Source organism: Eschrichtius robustus, chromosome 14, assembly GCF_028021215.1.
Source record: "Eschrichtius robustus isolate mEscRob2 chromosome 14, mEscRob2.pri, whole genome shotgun sequence".
In the NCBI taxonomy this organism is placed as follows: domain Eukaryota; kingdom Metazoa; phylum Chordata; class Mammalia; order Artiodactyla; family Eschrichtiidae; genus Eschrichtius; species Eschrichtius robustus.
In genome coordinates this window covers 20,860,695-20,879,575 of record NC_090837.1, presented here as the reverse complement: position 1 = coordinate 20,879,575, position 18,881 = coordinate 20,860,695, and the positions used below count along the sequence as shown (strand labels likewise).

At 51.5% G+C, this 18,881-nt stretch overlaps 2 protein-coding genes across 3 annotated transcripts in view; one reads left to right on the top strand and one right to left on the bottom strand.

Moving 5' to 3' along the window:
• Nucleotides 1-3,199, top strand: part of LIMK2 (LIM domain kinase 2) — a 54,423-nt gene extending 51,224 nt beyond the window's left edge. For both annotated transcript variants that reach the window (XM_068563861.1, XM_068563862.1), the window contains one exon: nucleotides 1,408-3,199. In XM_068563861.1, the coding sequence (XP_068419962.1) occupies nucleotides 1,408-1,552 (145 nt within the window). In that variant the 3' untranslated portion in view covers nucleotides 1,553-3,199. The remainder of the gene's footprint in view (nucleotides 1-1,407) is intronic.
• Nucleotides 3,200-4,383: 1,184 nt separating this feature from the next.
• PIK3IP1 (phosphoinositide-3-kinase interacting protein 1) lies at nucleotides 4,384-15,231 on the bottom strand. The gene is made up of 6 exons (XM_068563577.1): nucleotides 14,988-15,231; nucleotides 13,930-14,046; nucleotides 13,720-13,839; nucleotides 12,628-12,828; nucleotides 12,449-12,527; nucleotides 4,384-6,024 (listed from the first exon to the last, which is right to left on the bottom strand). The coding sequence occupies exons 1-6, from the start codon at nucleotides 15,058-15,060 to the stop codon at nucleotides 5,820-5,822; spliced, it is 795 nt and encodes a 264-aa protein (XP_068419678.1). The 5' UTR covers nucleotides 15,061-15,231; the 3' UTR covers nucleotides 4,384-5,819.
• Nucleotides 15,232-18,881: the final 3,650 nt, after the last annotated feature.

Below are 18,881 nucleotides of genomic sequence, written 5' to 3'. Positions count from 1 at the left end.
ATTCACTAGGAGACTGTATGAACACATAATATACATAATGTAGATGTTCAGGTTTTTCCAGTTTCTCCTTACAATAGGTGTTACTACTGTGAGCATCTTTATGCGTTTAGCCATTTTCTTCCTTTAAAGAAATCTTTTAAAATTACCTTTATTCTTCTCAGGTTATAGCCTTCATTATTACCAAAGTTATTCTGAGTCTTTTTAAGTTCGTGCATTAGAAAACTAGAACCTTTGTGCTTCTGCTATCAAAAATTATGTTTCTTTTAAAAAACAAATTCAAACATTACCAACATATATAGGACAGGAAGTATACGTTTTCTATAATCTCCTGAGCAGTGTGCCCCTCAGCACTCCCCACTCCCCAGCTCCATCCCCCCCCAAGATAACCAGTTGGCACATAACCTTTATTTTTAAATGATTTCCGAAGGTCCACTTTAGACTTGGGATTTGCTGGTGGGAGGCTCTGAATCTTGTTCCTTCGTGGACCAAAGGACCAAAATCCTTCAGTCACACCAGAACAAGAGCATGAGGAGAAAATGTTAAGCCACACAATATTCGTTTGCTAATATCCCTTCTCAGTCATTCAAAATGTCTGTCTTTAATTCAGACAATATTACTGAGTGCCTACCACGTACCAGACGCTGTGCTCATAAGCTCTGGGATGCTGCAGTGAACAAAACCAAGGGGCCTGCCCTCCGGGGACTCACATTCTAACAAGGGGAAGTGATAAACAGTAGATATGACAAACTGTGTTGAATATGAGGAAGTGACAGATGCTATGGAAAAAGGGGTCAAGCCGAGGAAAGAGGATTGTTTAGGGTGCAAGTTATAATTTTTAACACGGTGATCAGTGTAGGCCTTGCCAAGAAGGTGACAAGATATCTAAGCAGAATCAAGGAGGAGGCGGGAGAGTAAACCTGAGGTGTCGGGTTTCCAGGGCAGCTGAGCTGTCTCCAGGGCACTAGGAGCCAGGCATTCGCTTTCTCCTTGGGAAGGGCTGCCAGAGTCTATGAAATGCCCCTCCCAGGGCAGATCCATTGATGTGGAAACAGTCTGAGGACTGGAAAGGATCTTTAAAAGGGTACCTAGTCCAGTCCCACCTGTGATGGTTGCATTTTCTCCAAGACCTGGGATGGGCTTTTTTTCTCCTGGACTTGCTTTTTTTGAGCTTCCCCCTCAAGCCAGACCAGCCTTCTCCCAGTGTTATTATCTCTCATCTTTACAGCAACCTATGCAGTTACATGACCCCTGTTTCCCACAGAGGTACACCAAGGTTAAGGGGCTTGCCCAAGGTCAGACACCCAGGAAGCAGTGGAGCCGCAGGCCTGGGTGCCTTCTGTGCCACCCTTTCTCTGCCCCTGCCACCACCCCCGTATCTCACCTGTCTCCAACTCCTTTTCTTTCTAGACCAGCATTCTCCAAACTGGAGGACTCCTTTGAGGCCCTCTCCCTGTACCTTGGGGACCTGGGCATCCCGCTGCCTGCAGAGCTGGAGGAGCTGGACCACACTGTGAGCGTGCAATATGGCCTGACCAGGGACTCGCCCCCCTAGCCCCGGCCCAGCCCCCTGCGGGGGGGCGTTCCACAGCCAGCACTGCCCCCTCTGTGCCCCATCCCTGCTGTGGGCAGGGCCTTCTGCGCTTCCTGTGGATTGGCAGCTTGTTTAGAAGCAGAACCGGCCATCCCTACTACCTCCCCAGGAGGCGAGCGGGTGCAGCACCGGGGAAACCATCTCCACAGGTTCTGGGGCCTGGTTACTGTCTGTAAATCCAACACTCGCCTGAAAGCTGTGAAGAAGAAAACAAACTAACAAACAAAAAAAAAGCCTGGTTCCCGTGCCAGGAGGAATCTGTTACTCATGACCACTTGGGAACTCCCTGGCAGTGGATTCCGGGAGGCTCTTGCTTACACTAATCATTGCGACCTGGACCTGCTGGGCAGGATCCCAGGTGCACCTGCCTGTGGGCTCTGAAGCCTCTGGTCCAGCTGGTGCAGGAGGACTTCTCATGGGAGCGTGGCCAAGTGAGCGGCCATCCAAGGATGTGAAGTGACAGTGGTGCTACCCCCTTCCACTCCACATCCCGCCCTCTCCTGGGCAGGGTCAAAGGAGTAGGTTTTGAAGGGTCCCTTAGTCGGTTTGTAGTGGGTCCGGCCAGGAGTCAGGGGAAGGGCTGGTTTCTGTTCACCTTCCGGGCCCAGGGGCCACATCAGCTCGAGGGGGAGCTTCCCCCCGTGTTCTCAAACTGAGCTGCTGGAGACTGGCTGGGAACTTCCTTTCTGCCTCCCACAAACAGTCAGCCACAAGTGCAGGAAGAGGCTGGGGCTGGAAGGAAAGAGGCCCTGCCCGCTAGAAAGCTCTAGTATCCTGGCTGCTGTCACTCACACCCTGGTGGGCACCTCAGGAGCCTGGGATTTTGCTAGGTGGGTTCTGGAGGGCAGTGTGGCTGGTCGCAGGCCCAGTGTATGGGGCGGGGTGCTGGGAATCTCAGCAGTCTCCCGGCCCTGTCCTCGTGGCAGCCGATGCTCACCCCTCACTGTGCCTGATCCAGGCAGCAGCTTGGGTGGCAAGAGGTGGTGGCAGAGTCCCAGAGCGGAGGTGCTGGCGGGGACATCTCCCCGAGCCGGGCTCTCTGGCTTCTACCTCCCATGTTGGCTGGCCCAGCTCATGAGCTCCTGGCCCCAGCCTCCTGAGCCACAGCTCACAGCTGTGGGTGCTGAAAAGCCCAGGGGACACCCTCTACCCTGGCTTCCAAGCTGGGATGGGGGTCTTGAACACAAGTAGATTTGCCTCCCCGTAAGTGTGACCTTGCACCATATTTAACAGATTAGGAGTGGGTTTGGGATCTTACTGCGATGGTGGTTATATTGGGGGTGGGGGGAGGAGGCGGGTGGGAGTGATGCAGGAGAACGGTTGCTGTTCAGACTATCTTGTTATATCTGTGGGGTGTTATGTGAAATGCTGTACATAGACCTGATGAGTTGTGGGACTAGATGTCACCTCTGGCCAGAGTTTCCTTGCTGTCTAGACCATACTTAAGTGTGGAGTGTGCAGGTTCGCTGTAGGGTCGAGCCCTGGGCTCCCGGCAGCGGGAAGGCCAGCATGTGTGGCTGGTGGTGCCTCAGTGGTCCCCACAAGTGTGGGGCGGTGGGCCCAAGCGGGGCCATCGAGCAGACCAAATAAATTAAGCAGTTAACATAACCGACCGTGCTGAGAGTGAGAAAGTGACTTGCGGCCTGGTTCAGGGAGATACACGTGGAGGGTGTGCTGGCCACTTTGACCCCATGGCAGGGACTTCTCGTGCCCCCCCCCACTCTGATTCCCCTCCTTACACAGACACCAGCCTGCTCCAGAGAATGTGCATGACCCACCTGAGGCAGCCCTGGCCTTGCTGCAGGTCTGACTCCCACCTCCTGGCTGAGTCATCCCTTCAGGGCCATACGCTGCCATCCTCTGACATCCGTGTGCTCCCATAGCCAGGCTATCCTGGAGTCCTCTCTGCAGTGCTGGGTGCCACCTTCATTAAGGGAAGAAATGCATGCAAGTCACCCCCACCCCTGGTGTTTCCCTGCAAGTGCTCAAGGGGAGACCCGTTTCTTGCTTCTGCACACGGGGTCTGTCGTGGAGGGTGACGGCTGGGCAAGATGTTGTGATCTGGCTTGTAGGATCCTGGGCACACTAGGCATCCACATAGCCAAAGGTGATTTCTCCAAAAGCTGGAGTCCAACTGAAGGACAGGATCTGGTTCCTGGAAAAACTGATGCTCTAGGATGCCCCTTGCTTCTAGAAGTATAGAGCAGTGTCTGGGTATGGGCAGAGGTCACCCTAAGTGTTCCTAGAGGCTGAGAACCTACTGCTAAATCCCTGCTAAAAAGCCCAACGAACTCCTGTTGGTACCTTCTTCTGGAGCCCTAGGAGTCACCCCCGCAGGGACCTTCCACAGCCCAGAGCTGCTCCTGGGAGCCCGGAGACTCTTCCCCCATCTGCACACCCATCCCTTCTTCGGCTGCTACAGCACCACCACCCACCACCCCATCTCCAGCCCCTGCCAGGGGCTGCCTGATGTTCGTTTTAACTATCTCCACCTCGGAAGGAATGCTGAGGGGGAGAGGATTTGCAGTGACCAGCCTCCTTTGGGATGCCACACACCCTCTTTCCTGCAGCTTCGAACTGAAAAGCTCCTGATGGTGACGCCCAAACACGGAGGCTGCAGTTCCCAACCATCCAGCTGCTGCTGCCTCCCAGGTGCAGGGCCCCAGTGAAGGACAGAGAGCCAGAGCTTGCCATGCAGGTGTTGACAAGGTAACCAAAAACTTCCCAACTTTTGGGAGGAGGGTCCTGATACCCCACAAAAACTTGGCAATATGGAGTCGTCTTTTTTTTTTTTTAATTTATGTAAGTCAAATGCAGAGCAATTTCCTGCACTTTATAGGCAGGTGTCAGAATGAGGTATATAAAACTTGTACACAGAGAAATGCTTTTATAGAAAAGTAGAAACCAGTAATGTTCTCTTCTGCATCACTACCAACAAGGGACCCCCTGAGGCCTAGGTCCCCTCAGCAAATCACTTCCAGGAACAGCCTGCGGGAGAGACTGGGCCCCACTAACCCCTCTCCACGTGAGGCAGTGGCAGGGCTTTGGGAAGGAAGCTCTGTGGACGGGAAGCAGTGCTAAGGCCTCCGAGTGTGATATCAGGGCCTCAGGGCTGGCCGTGCTGGTAGCTTCCTCTGTGACCCTGAATGTCAGTTTCCACTTCTGGCCCCTCTGTCCAAAAGGCTTCGGGAACCCTAAGGTCCCTTCCAATGGTTCTATGATTATTTTACAAGTTAGGGGTTGTGGCCCTCGCCCTACTGACCCCACAGGAAGGCGCTGGCCTGGAGGCTACAGAGCCACCTGCAGATTTGGGCCGAGGCAGGAGCCAAGTCCTGAAGCCCTCCATCGCCCTGCCTCCGAGTGGGTTTCCAGGTTAAACTCTCAGAAGCAGTTCACAAGGCCTCACCCACAGTGTCATTCCCGTAGGTTAGCTGGCTGCTGTCTCACCCCTGAAGAATGAAGAGAGGTCACTGTCCACCCTGAAGAGAAACCGTCTGGGGCACCCCAGGTCCACTCGGGTCCTGTGGCCTGAGGCAGCTGCAGATCTTTCTTTACCCTCTTCCTAAGTGGAATGTTCAGTGCAATTTTTCCCTTCCTTTCCTTTCAAAACAGGAAGAGTCCCTGGGCCCAGCCCACGGTCGTCAAGGCACATCACTGCCAGCAGCCCCCCACCTAGATCCCGTTCTCAACCCACAGTTCTGACTTTCGTACAGACTCATTTCCATTTCTCAGAGGTCAGCAGGGAATTGCATCCCAAATATTTAAAAAACTAAATATCTTTTTTAAACACCGCTTCTCAACCTACATGACCTGAACTGTGAATAACAGTGTGCACCACTCAAGCCCAAGGAGAACACATGGGGAGGCAGAGGCTGAGGCCATCTTGGACAATAAAGCACAGAGGAGCTGGGGGAGCTCCCTGTCCATCCCTGGTTCAGTTCCGGGGCACTGAAAGCCCCTGTTGGCAGCACTGCTGTGGGGACTGCCGCTGCCTCCATCCACGGGCAAAATCCTGCTCCACGGGATGGAGGAAGAGCATTGGTAGGACCCCACCCAGCCTCACCCTCAGCCCACAGTGCCACCTGCTTGTCTTAGGATTCACCAAAAACAAACCAAAAAAATAAGTGGGGGGTTTTAACCACAACAAAAAGTGTAGATCCTCCCAGCTGTAGGTGGGTAGGCAGTACTGCACCAGTGTCTGCATGGGCTCCTGCCCATCATGGGGGGCTCAGGCGCCTGGAGTGCCCGCCTGGCCCATGAGGGGGGCACTGCCCTCCTGAAGGTCAACTGGAGTCTGGCTGGCATGGACCACAACGGTCTTCTCATCCACGATCTCACAGGTGGGGTTGGTGAAGGCAGACAAGGGCAGGGTGATTCGTTGCATCTCCCTCTCACACACCTTCCGCTCATGCTGCTCTTTCAGGTCCTTGCCCCTGGCAGGAGAAGAGGGAAGCGTTCAGGCTGTGCCTCCTGCATGGCTCTGCTCCTAAGGTGGCATCTTGAGGCCCAGCAGGGGCAGGGGCTGGCCATGGTCACAGCCAGTCAGTGGCTCATGGCCTAGATTTCTGTTCTGCCAGACTGCCTTAACTCAGCAAGGAGCCCCTAAACCTCATCTGCATGAACCTCACACAGCTGCAGTGGGGCTCAATGAAGATACCGTGTAGGAAAGAGACTCTTAAAGCAAGGCGGTGTTTTGCTTTTTCAGCCCAACGTGCCACAAGACCCAGAGAATTTTCAGCCCTCACCTATAAAATTGTCCAGAAAACTGACCTGACCATCCTGTTCTGAGACATCTTATCCAAAATTTCCAGAAGCTGTGAGCCCTGACTAGAAACAGGGACCATGCAGGGGCCAAAAAGGACTCTGAGGGCTGCTCAGGTCAATGGGAGACAATGACCATGGGACCCTGAGTTTTCACACGCCTTCCAATTCTCATGGTGCTCAGTGACCCAATCAGGCCGTGGAATTGCCCCATTTCACTCACGTGAAGTGCTCGCTCCATGCTAAGAGCTTTATGTGCGTTATCTCACTTCATTCTGAACCCTAACGATTGGGTCTTATCATTCATCTTATAGATGAGGAAATAAGTCCAGAGAAACTGAACTCTCCGAATGACATGGTGGGCTAAAACCCAAGTCTGTCAGACTCAGGCTGATGCTCAAGAGAAGTTCTGACCCGATCAGGGTCACCCCCAAAGAAACAGTGGGGCAGGGACTCACACACCCGGTCTTCCAGCTGCACATGTTCTGCCCACCCCATGGGACCAGGCCACCCCCACTGCAAGCCAAGGGGCTTGGTGTGTGCCTAGCACACTGCACACGAGAACCAGCCCCCAGCACGCAGGTCAGCATCGTCTGACACAGCAACTAGACACGTGGACTCAGCTGTCAGAGGAAATCTTCCTGGAAGGAGCCCACCCCAAAGAGGCCTTGAAACAAGTAGCCAACGGATGACTTGGTGCAGCAACACAGGCCTGCTTCAGACTCCCTGGGGAGACGGCCGAGATCAGATGGATTACACAGCCATCACCATGTGAGGTGCGATGACAGAAGTGTCCAGAGACTGGAGAGTAACACTGAGAAAACAGCAGGGGCTGGACAGGGAAGAGCTGGCACAGGTACCTCACAACTGTCTTTAAATAAACCAGTTGTCTGTACTTGGATCAGCCCAGCCTTGGCTGTGTGACACTTGGCCTCGGGGAGCCTTGGTTTCCTCATCTATGAAATGGGGATAATATCTGCCTCCAAATAAGATAATGGATGGGAAAGCATTTCAAAAACAGTGGAACTGCTGTAAAACTCATAGGAGGCTGTTATGATTTGCCCTGAATACGACTTGACTCACCAAGCAATGTTATCTTAATCTGGGTTCCCAAGGGAACTCTCCTACTGACCAGCCAAGGTGAGTATTATTTGTGTGACCTCAGCCACTCCCCTTCTCTTGGGGCCTTCATTTCATCATCTGTAAAACAGGGAGTTGGACTTGATAACCTCCACGGACCCTAACATTCTGTGAGATCCCACGCATGACATGTGCCCTGACTCCCTATTTCTCACTGTAAGGTCACAGAAGGCAAACCTGTAAGCTCACCTCCCTGACTCACCCTGGGTGGCCGAGTTTCTGGATGTGTAAGCCTGCAGCTCCTACCCATCCTCATCAGGCTCTGTACTGGACACCACCAACCCCCGCAGCAGAGGACCTCCCAGAGCACCCAGAGGGGCCATGGAGGGCCATGAGGACAGGGCAGTCTGGACCAAGTGCATCCCCACTCACAGCCTGAGATTCACTTTGCCCCTGGGCACTGCTCATTGGTTACAGCTGCCGCCGCATCGAAAAAACACCTACCTCTAATAAAACAAAATGCTAGATTCTTCAAGTCTGCCCATGTAGGGAGAAACTTGGAAGGTCTCGGTTTAATTTTATTAAGGGAGCCCCCAAGCCAGCAGAAGACCAAAAGTCCATTTACAAAAGAAGCAGAGTATGTGCCAAGAGTCTTGGGCCAGGCCTGAATTTCAGAATCTAAGGGGCTGGAGGAAGAGGGAAAGCAGGAACTCATGCTTCCTGAGGACCCACTAAGGTGCCAGGAAATGGCCTTCCCATCATCCAGCATGAGAAGAGCTACCTATGCACCTACTGGATGCCACACACTTTATACATGTACCATCTTTGTTCAATTTCCACCCAACTTTGCAAGACTGCAAATATCACGCACATTTTATAGAAGAAAGTGAGGCTTTGGAGTCTGACTCCAAAGCCCTGCTTTCCTCAGCTACCTACTTTATCAAGCATCCAGTTGTGGTCAGCCGAGCTGTTGATAATGGTCAGGCTGCATCATACACAAGTCTTTAGGGCAGGGGTCCCCAACCCCCAGGCCATGGACTGGTATCGGTCTGTGGCCTGTTAGGAACCGGCTGCACAGCAGGAGGTGAGCGGCGGGCAAATGAGCCGAAGCTTCATCTCCCGCTCCCCATCGCTCGCATTACCGCCTGAACCATCTCCCCCTGCTCCACCCCCATCTGTGGAAAAACTGTCTTCCATGAATCCGGTCCCTGGTGCCAAAAAGGTTGGGTACTGCTGCTTTAGGAGGAAAAAATCAATTTGGATTAATGGGGCAGAGCCGGGCTGGAAGAGCAGCCAAGGGTAATGAAGGAAGCAGGTGCTGGGACTCATCTGGATGACAGTCTCTTCCATTTAGAAGCCTCAAGACACACCCAACCCCACGTGCCTCCTGTTAATGGTGCCTGTGAGTCCTGGAGGTGCGGTGGCTGCGCCTAGCCCCTTCTGAGGTCTGAGAGAGGCCAGAAGGTCTGCTGCACTGACCACCAGGCGGCTCAGCCCCTTCTCACCACCTTTTGGGGGTAGGGGGGGCAGCCAGGCTGTTATCTGGCAGCCAAGAAAGAACAAAAGACTTATTCACTGACTTAGCTCCTCTCTTAAGTAGGCAGAGTGGTGTTGACTTACAGTTTTTCCCTTGCCTTTGTATCAGAAAATAAACACTCCCTCCAGAGCCAGAGCACAGACGCTGCAGGGGCAGTGGCAGGGGCAGGGAGCTGCAGACTGGCCACCTGAACCTCATGGCCCAGACAACCAGGACAAAGACCCGCCAGGCTGAGCCCTCACCACCCCCACCTGCCACCCTGCCTCCCCTGAGAGGAAGCCTGGTACCTGCCCGCCCCTCCCGGCCAGGGGAAAGCTCTCTCCCTGGCCTTTGTGGGGAGGGGGATAGGGGGGCTCATGGCTTGCAGTAATTCTATCCTGACTGTTCCGGGGCCAGGACCGGGAGCTGGGCTGGCCAGAGAGCAGGTGTGGACGGAGCTGCTGCCTGCGTCTGACATCCTCTTCGGGGGGGTGATTGGAGGCACCCGAGACCTCCTTCAGGTAACACGGTTCCTTCAAATTATTATGTAACTCTGGGCCATTGCTCCCTTCCCAGTCAGAAGTGGTGCTGTGCCACGCTGCTGCTCAGGACAAGTTCCTCAAGGCAGCTAAGGTTAGGAACACCCAACTGTCTGCCCAAACTACACTAATTTCATCCTCACAACAAACCTAGGCGGCATCTATTAGGATCTCTGTTTCAGAGATGGGAAGGCAGATGCAGAGAGGTTTAATCATTTATTCAAGCAAATGGCGGATTTGGGATTTGAACCCAGTACTGCCTGCAGCCACCACCAGGTAATATTGTCTTTTTTTAGGCAACATTAGAGCTGGGAGTATCATCACTAACCTCCTGCCCCTATTTTACACATGAGGAAATCAGAGAAGGTAAATGACTTGTCCACTGTCCCACCCAGAACTGGGTGCTCCAGAACTAGATCCTGGTTCTTTTAACTTTTAAACCCAGCTATTTTATTTTGAAAGTTCCAATTTTTCCTACTGTCCTATGCAATCCAATGCAAATTGGCATGAAGTTCCTGGGCCTCGCTGGACTTTTGGGAGATACTGGCAATCCTTAGACACACCTTATTGGCTATGTAGCTTGGACACAGCACTTAACTTCTCTGGCTCTCAGCTCCTCACTGTAAAACGGTGTAAAAGTGGTCCTTCTAGTGTGGTCCTGAGGCTTGGGCGTGATCATCAGGGAAGGACATTCAGTGGGGCCTCACTTATTAAGAAAGCATGCAATAAATGCAGGCAGCTAGTGGTTATTTAACCTGATTGGTGTTCTACTGTTTACACATAATACTTAATGGTAATCTGGGGTGGGTATGTGTGTGTGTGTGTGGAGTGGGGATACAGCCCCACTGAACAGACAAGAAACAAGAAACGGAGGTGCAGGGAAGTAGCAGGACCTGCGCTCAACAGCGCTTTCCAGAACACTCTGTATTCTGACTCTGGGGAGAGATGGGGGCTGAGAGCTTGCCTCCAGCCCACATGTGGTTTCCTGTTGTACAGTCTGTGCTCAGAGCACTTTTGCCAAGGGAATGGGTGGTCCAATGGTTAGTGACGGGGAGTCTGGTGACTTGGTGCCTCGCCCTGAGTTTACAGGAAAATAAATACAAGGCCTCGGGGCAATCCTGTGACAGCCTGAAGGAACAAATCTAGAAGAAAAAGGCTTGGCTTCCTCATTGGACCTGAGAACTGAGCTTGCAATTAAGGACGTTTAGCAGTCAGTTCACCTGGAGGCCTGGACACTGTCACAGGATTGGAGGAGAGCCAACTGCTATCCAGTGGCTAAGGAAGGAGGAAATATTTCAACAGCTAGACTCAGCCAACACAGTTTGGGTCTGACTGTGAACTGTAACCAGGGCCTCCCCATCATTTCCTCTGACTCTGTGAAATGACAAGCAGGTGCCCCTGGACCTGCCATGTCAACCATCCCACTGAGGGCAGCAACCTTGCACTGGGAGTCAGGAGACACGCTCAGGTCAATACTTCCCCTCTCTGAACCTGTGCTTCCTGAATCACAGATGATCAGAGAAGCATTGGGGCCCAGAGAGTGCTAGTGCAGTACCCACATTTTACAGAAAAGAAAAATAGCTATGGTTTACTGACCACTTACTATGGGCCAGGCAGTCGCATGCCTCAGCTACAGCAGTGCCCTGGAGTAGCAAACAGAAGCAACTTGCCCAAAGTCACACAGATCGCTAGTTAGTGGCAGAGCTAAGACTTAACTCCACCAAATGCTAGGTGTGTAACCTCAAGCAAGGTACATATCCTCTCTTGCCTCAGTTTCCTAATCTGTAAACTGGGGCTAATAACAGCATTTACCTCATAAGGGGTGATTGCGAGGATTGAGTTAAAGTGTGCGTATCATTTGAAGCAGTGCCTGGCCTCTGGTAAATGTTCGCTACTGCTGCTATTGTTGTTATTATTCTTACCCAACTCTTCCCCTTTTCCATCTGTAAAATGAGGAGGCTGACTACATTGCCCTAAGGACACCTCAGTTTATTTAATGCTGGGTGACCCACTGGGACTGTGGGCTCAGACGTGGTCCTCACCACTGGAAAATGCAGGCCACCACATCACTTCCCTTATAGGAAGCCTTCCCAGACCATAGAAAAGAAACATCACACATACTCTGGACTAGAAGTCTAATCCCCTGATTTTGCCCAAGATTTTGCAAATAATTTTCCCAGAGTTAGCCAGTGCTGTAAAAACGGGCATAACTCTGGCTTATCATCGTGCATCCGTCACTGGCTTTGACAGCCTTTTCCACATGGCATCTTAGGGGACCTCTCAAAATAAGCATTCCTCCTCCTGCCGTCCCAGCCACAGGTCATGTCCCTGAGTTTCCCAGGTAGCCTCTCTGGCTTTCTCATATGTGGTGTAGAGTAGCTAACAGACTCCCTATCCTCTTACTCACTTCCTTCCTCCTGTCCTAAAGGAGATCCCACTGCTTATGGCTCAGGACATTCAAGCCCCAACTGCAAAAGCAGTGGCTGGGAACTTTTTCTAGTAGCAGAATTTTATAACTCACAGAAAGAATTCAATCTCAGGGTCCCTGCAATGAGAGCCCAGCCTGATTTCTGCAGGGCCACTCACTTCCACACCAGGCACGCTGGATTAGACAGCAGGGAATGTGGTGTCAAAAGAGCTGGGTTTGAATCCAGCCACTCCCAGGCAGTATAACCTTGAGCAAGCTTACTTCACCTTTCTGATGAAGGCCTCCTCACTTGTAAAATGGGGAACAAGAACCCCTACCTCAGGAGGCTTTTGGGTGAGGAGTAAAGGCACCAAAGGAAAGGGTTTGTCCAAGGTCACCTGGTAAAGACTAGAACCAAGTCTCTACATCTTGAGCTGGTTTTCCTCTTCCAACACCTCACTTCCTTTATGGGTAAGAATGCCACAAAGGAGTCTGCTTTGACTTTGTGGACCTTCCTCTCCTCTCTCAGAGAGCTCAGAAGAGAAGCTACTGACCTCTTGTAGGTGTAACCGAGGACGATGCCAGCTCCAATGCCGATGATGATCACCATCATGGTAACGCCCAGCACGTAGCCTGCCAAGGACAGGACACAAGGTATACCATTATCTCCACCCCAGATAATCAGCAAATATTTCTCAATAAATCCCACAAGGACAGGGGTGGGCAGTCATACCCAGGGTTCCCAGGTCCTTTTTCTCTTTGGAGTTCACCCGCACCCGCTGGCTGATCCCAATCACTGGCTGCACGGCAGCGGCCTCGCTCTGGGCAGGCAGGGTGTTGGCAGGAGCAAACACCTGCACCTCATCTCCTCCTGGCACTTCAGACACCTCCTCGGTTTCTGTTGTAGAGGTTGGCGGGCCCTGGAAAGTGGTCTCTGGAGGTGAAGTGGGAAACAGCTCTCATCAGAAAGTGTCTTGAGTTTGGGGGGAGACGAGGGGGCCCACCTTAGAATGCACTGATTTCAAGACCTAGGGGCAAGACCAGGCCTAAGGGCTGCACCATAGCTGGGACGAGGCCAAGGTGAGGGGAAGGCTATGAGAAAGGGCCTCTCCTGCCTCCCACGTCTTCATATGCTCAAATCCTTGCCATCTTCCAAGGCCCAGCTCAGCTTCCACCTCCTCCAGGGGCCCCCCCTCTATGCCAGGAAACAATCCATGACTCCTCTGAGCAGCTCAGGTTTGCTGAACCCAAGCTTTATGCCAATCCCTATGTTATATGTTTACATAGCCCATTTAATCCTAGAGAATCGTCTTGCTGCGCCGGGAGCCACAAGTCTGCACTATGGAGTCTAAGAAACTTGGATTCAAAGCTGGACCCTGCCACTGCCTTTGGTAAATCGCTGAAGTTCTCTTTGAGGCTCAGATCCCCCAAACTGGTTCTTGGGTATGGCGGGGGTGCTGTGAGCAGAGTGCCTAGCACACACACAGCAGACGCTCCACAAGAGGTCCGTAAACCCCCAGGGTCTCACTAAGGGCATAGACCCGGGACGCGCGACTCTGCGTCTCCCCGGGCGGTGCATGGGGCGGGGAGCTCGGCCGAGGGGCGGGGCCTCGCCGCCCACTGTTGTTTACTAGGCGCTCGCGGAGGATGAGCTCATTCCAGGCGGAGGCGCCGGCCAATGGGCTTCGGGCCCCGCGGCCTGGAGACAGCCCTGGCCAATCGGACGGCGCGGGGCGGGGCGGGGCGGGGCCGGCCGGCGTCGCGCAGCCGCACGTGCGCTACCGGCTCTCTGGCCCCCCCTGGGCGCGGGGTCCAGGGCGGGTACCTGGGCAGCGCAGGTCCTTGCAAGGCCGCTTCTCGGGAGCGCCGGCCTCGCTGCTGACGTAGCACCAGGGCCCACGTGGGTCCTGGTCCGGGTTCCGGCAGTAGCTGTGGTTGCCGGCGCCTGGGAGGGGAAAGAAGGCGCCATGGGCCGGGGCCGGGACGCAGCCGCTGCCCGCCCGCCCGAGGCCCGCCTCCCAGGACAGGCACTCACCCGACTCGGGGGCAAATAGCAGGCCGCTCTGCGCGTCCAGCCAGTTGAGGCAGAGGAGGCCCGGCGCGGGAGAGGGCTGGTCCGCCCGGTACAGGTGGCCGTTGTCCCAGAAGCAGCCTGTGAGGAAGAGGAGTCCCCCGGACAGGACACTGAGTGGCGGGCAGGGGAGCCCGGGCCCATCCCAGCTGGGAGACGTTGCCCTCACGTGGAAAACCCCGCCTGCCTCGCAGGGCTGTTGTGAGGCCGGAAAGAGAACGGAGAGAGAGCGCGTGAAGAGCCCCCAGCCGGTGCCCGGCCCCCAACGCTCAGTATTAGCTTTTTTTCTTTTCTTTTCTTTCTCTTTCGTAAGCCGGAAAGCACTGCACAAGTGCAAGGGGTTGTTGCTCTGGAACTTGTGGCCAGTTTGCAGGAGGGTGCGGGGGAGCCCTGGGTTCAGGTCTCTCTGTGGAGACGGTGGGAGTTTTCGGTCGGTGGGCATCCGGACCCGACATCCATCCCTGTGTTGTCATTCCATGTTACATAAACTCTGGTGTTCCCTTCTCCGTGGATGTGGCCACACTTCCACAGGCAACACTCCCTCCCAAGAGAATTCTACAAAAGCCTTGATTCAGTCACGGAAAAGAGAACCTCAGACAGAGGGAACCTGCCTCATCGCTGCCTGGATGTGACTCCAAACTCCCACTCCCCTCAGCTGGAGAGCCGCAGGAAGGGGCTGGGGGAGGAGGGCCTGCGCTCTGGTGACACCGTGCAAAGCCCCTGAAAAGAACAGTACTTAGGAGTAGGGGAGATGAACCCCCAAGTTCCATCCACTGTTGAGCCACAGGCAAGGAAAAGGAAAGAGAAAGTGGCTACTTGCCTTTGTTCTTAATGGCAAAGATGGAGCTGCAAGCTCCTAGCAGGGAAAGGAGAAAGGGGGAAAAAAAAAAAAGCTTTCATGGGACAACAGGAACCTGCTAAAAGCTTCGTTTCCTGTCATCTTCCTTCCTGCTTGGGAAACAGGGAGCTCTACCCTTTCTGCTTCATTAAGTTGCTGCAGAAAGGAAAGATAGTAATCTCACCTCCAGATCCATAGGTTTTTGCCAGGAGCATGTTGCTGACCACGAGGATTGTTTGCAGCCAGGCCAACAGCATCCTCACCTCCTTTGTCCTGCAGGTGACTGACCAACCAGGGTCCAACCGGGGTCCCCTTGGCGGCGACTCTGCCTCCCGTTCCCAGCCTTGCAGTCAGACCTGCCCTTGTTATGCTCTTCTGGTAAACAGCCTCTCTTTAGAACTGGGAGCTTCCCAGCCAGCTTGCTGCAGCGAGGTGGTTTTTTTTTTTTTTTTTCTCTCGGCTGAAAGGCGCCCCCTGGGTCCTAAGCCTCCTATGCCAGGCTCATCACTCTACCCTGAGTCACGAGAGGAACTCAGCCAAGCGAAGAGAGGCAGAAAAGTTCAGGTTGTGCTTAGCAGTGGTTCAGCTCGAGACCTGCACTGTCTGCATCCCCGGGGCCTTTCATCTCTTCTGTTTCCATTTGTGTGAGTACAGAAAGAATAATTTTGTCAAGAGGCATCACTGGGAGGTGGGGGTGGGCAGGGAGTTTAGAATCACAGTGACTAAGGCAGAACCACTTAGGGAGAACATGCTAGCTACACAACCAGGAGGAACTTGAGACCATGGATGGGGCACAAATCAGAGCATCCAGGTGGAAGCAGCTCTTTATACCCATTCTTGAAAAAGAAAAAGGGCCTTTGTAGTTTATACATGTTTATAGACACTGACTCTTTTTTTTTTTTTTTTAAACAGTGTCACTTTGCCAGGGTCAGATCAGTCACATACCTTTGCTTATATTTGGGGTTTGGGGTGTCATATATGTAGGAATAAGTAGGAATACAGAAGGGGTCTCTTTAGTTGGAAACACATGTCATGCACACATATTGGGATATCTGCTCAGCTATATTTAATAGTCTGGCCTTTCTACCAGCCCTGAGTTCCTATAGAGGAAGTTAAGTAAAATGTTTGCCTTCCCCCCCATCCCCCCCCCGTGGGAATTCCATCTGCAGCCGTTTATATCCATCATTAAACCTCACCACATCCATAGGACTGAGACCTTCTGGAGTTAGGCAACACAGCTCTCTTCCTGTTTGGCTGACAGCTCCAGTTCCCAGGCAGCCTCAGTAAACTGAGAGATAGAGCAGAGTGATTTGCCAAGACTACCTTGTGACTCAGGCAAATCTCAAAATAGAAATGGGAGACTGTTTGGATCTGAGGGCTTGCATCTTGCAGGCAGTAATTTAGGGAGGAGGGAAAAGAAGAAAACTTTACTACCGAAGTTTCAAAAGTTTTCTTAAGGAAGAAAGCTAATGTCAAACCAACTAATCTGACGTGAATTTGAATTCACTACACTCAGATTTCAGACATGGAAGGACAGAAAGATACATTTGGTTTACTCTTTGGAGACGTTTGCTGACAATGTTTGATTCCTTCCATCCACTAAATAAGACATGTTGCTTTGTTTTTGCAATCACTCTCCTAACTCCCCACACAAGCTTCTGATCCTCTGACTCCTAACTTGGTGTCCACTGGGAATCACACCATATGGAGTCTGTAAATTTACTCTCACACCCACCCATATATACACAGATACGCCAAAATTTTATAACTTAATAATTCTAATATAATATTCAGGTGTCTTTTTAACGCTTTTATTAATTTTACACAAATTTTGGGTTTCCCTGGTGGCACAGTGGTTGAGAATCTGCCTGCCAATGCAGGGGACACGGGTTCGAGCCCTGGTCTGGGAGGATCCCACATGCCGCAGAGCAGCTGGGCCCGTGCACCACAACTACTGAGCCTGTGCGTCTGGAGCCTGTGCTCCGCAACAAGAGAAGCCGCGATAGTGAGAGGCCTGCACATCGCGATGAAGAATGGCCCCCGCTTGCCGCAACTAGAGAAAGCCCTCACACAGAAACGAAGACCCAACACAGCCAAAAATAAAATAATAAATAAATAATAAATAAATTTAAAAAAAAATTTTAAGAACCTCCAACAACTACATGCTAGATATTTTTTTTTCTTTTAATTTATTTTATTTATTTTTGGCTGCATTGGGTCTTCGTTGCTGCGTGCGGGCTTTCTCTAGTTGTGGCGAGCGGGGGCTACTCTTTGTTGTGGTATGCGGCCTTCTCATTGTGGTGGCTTCTCTTGTTGCGGAGCATGGGCTCTAGGCGCGCGGGCTTCAGTAGTTGTAGCATTCAGCCTCAGTAGTTGTGGCTCGCAGGCTCTAGAGCGCAGGCTCAGTAGTTGTGGTGCACGGGCTTAGTTTCTCCGCGGCATGTGGGATCTTCCCGGACCAGGACTCGAACCCATGTCCCCTGCATTGGCAAGCGGATTCTTAACCACTGCGCCACCAGGGAAACCCTAGATATAGTTCTGGATACTGAGATACTGAGAATATATCTGCGAACAAAATATTTTGAAATCTCTGCCTTCATGAAGCTTACATTCTAGTTGAGAAAGAAAGATGACAAATCTATAAAATGTCAAGTGGTGTTAAGTGTTATGAAAAAAAGTGAAACAGGGTAAGAGGGAGAGAGTAACAGGGTGGTATTTTACTTGCTAAAGAAAGCTTACACTATTCTCAGGGAACCAGTAGGATATTTCTACAGGAAAAAGACTGAAGGGGAAGGTTCTTTGCACAGTTTTCCTTGCAGGTCCTGAATACTCTTACACCACTGCAAGAGATCTATGATGCATATTTTGTTTCATTACATAAAATACCTTGGCTTGAGAAAATGAGAATGCAGTTCTAATTTCAGAGAAGCAGGGGGTTCTTTTGGATCCCTCAGCACCTAATCTGTTGCCTTTGTATGCAGTGAGTGCTCAATTATTGTCTGATGAAATGCTCCTCCTTAGACTTTGAAGGGCTACTTCCGCTGGATTGTAATACTCTTCCTTCTGATTACAATGGAGACAGGCTGTACTCAGACCAGCACGTGTACCATTTTCAGTTTATCTACTGTGCCTATGTAGGGGTGCCAGGACTTCCTCCTCAGAATCCCAAAGCTTCTTTACCTGTTGCTGTTATCATCTAATTTTTCTGTTTAAAAAACTGCTATCTTCCCTAACTTACACACTTTGATATAACAGCAAAACCATATTTTGTGCCGTGTGTCTTTTGAGGAACAGCACTGCCTGGAAGAGATATAAGACAGTCCAGAGGAGATTTTTATCAGCTTAGTCATCTCTGCTTTTTCTCCCTTATAACTAAGACATTTATCAGGATGATTTGATTTTTTTCGAGAATGACGGACTTGTTGCTCAATCCTTCAAAGGCATATTCTGTTATAACCGGTTCAGTACCTTCCTTCCTCAAGGAAATCAGATCAAGTTCAGAGATGTACCTGTCATCATCATTGGTGATGTTTTGGTCTTTTTCTTAGAATCCAAATTTGAACTTTGCTTCATGTGTTAGTGCAATATGTCCATATTTTATGGCCTATAGTTATTCTAAACTTCAGATTCCTTCTGAAAATATTACTACAGTAATAATGTGATACAGCACTACCCAAATAGTCACTTTGGATTGTTTATATCCTGAAGACAACATTGTGAAATATAATCATATTTTACTATTTCAGAGGTGTTTAACTGTTGGTTTCATATTAAATCAGTGCTAATCCAGAGAGACAAAGCTGTACAGTTAACTCAGGAAAGAGCCTCCAGAGCATTTCCCAAGAAAGCTGGACAGTTCGTTTTGAACTTAGAAGAGCTCTAAGGAAGCCATAACGCTGTTAAAAGGCTTAAGAATCCTTTTGTCAGCAAAAGGGCCAAGGTGTTGGTAAAAAGTTCTTCGTGGTAAGATCTAATGAGTTGACTCCCGATATTCTCTCCATATTATGTGCTGTGGAAGTGGCCACTGAGATTTTGCTGAGAGATATTTGGGTGTACAACTGCAAACTGAGCAGGAGAT

Excerpts from the sequence above, each read along its gene's own strand:
- PIK3IP1 (XM_068563577.1), bottom strand. The coding sequence starts at position 15,060 with ATGCTGTTGGCCTGGCTGCAAACAATCCTCGTGGTCAGCAACATGCTC. Across the intron at positions 12,528-12,627 it reads AAAGGACCTGGGAACCCTGG|GCTACGTGCTGGGCGTTACC; the intron begins GTATGACTGCCC and ends TGTCCTTGGCAG. Across the intron at positions 6,025-12,448 it reads CTCGGTTACACCTACAAGAG|GGGCAAGGACCTGAAAGAGC; the intron begins GTCAGTAGCTTC and ends TTCTCCTGCCAG.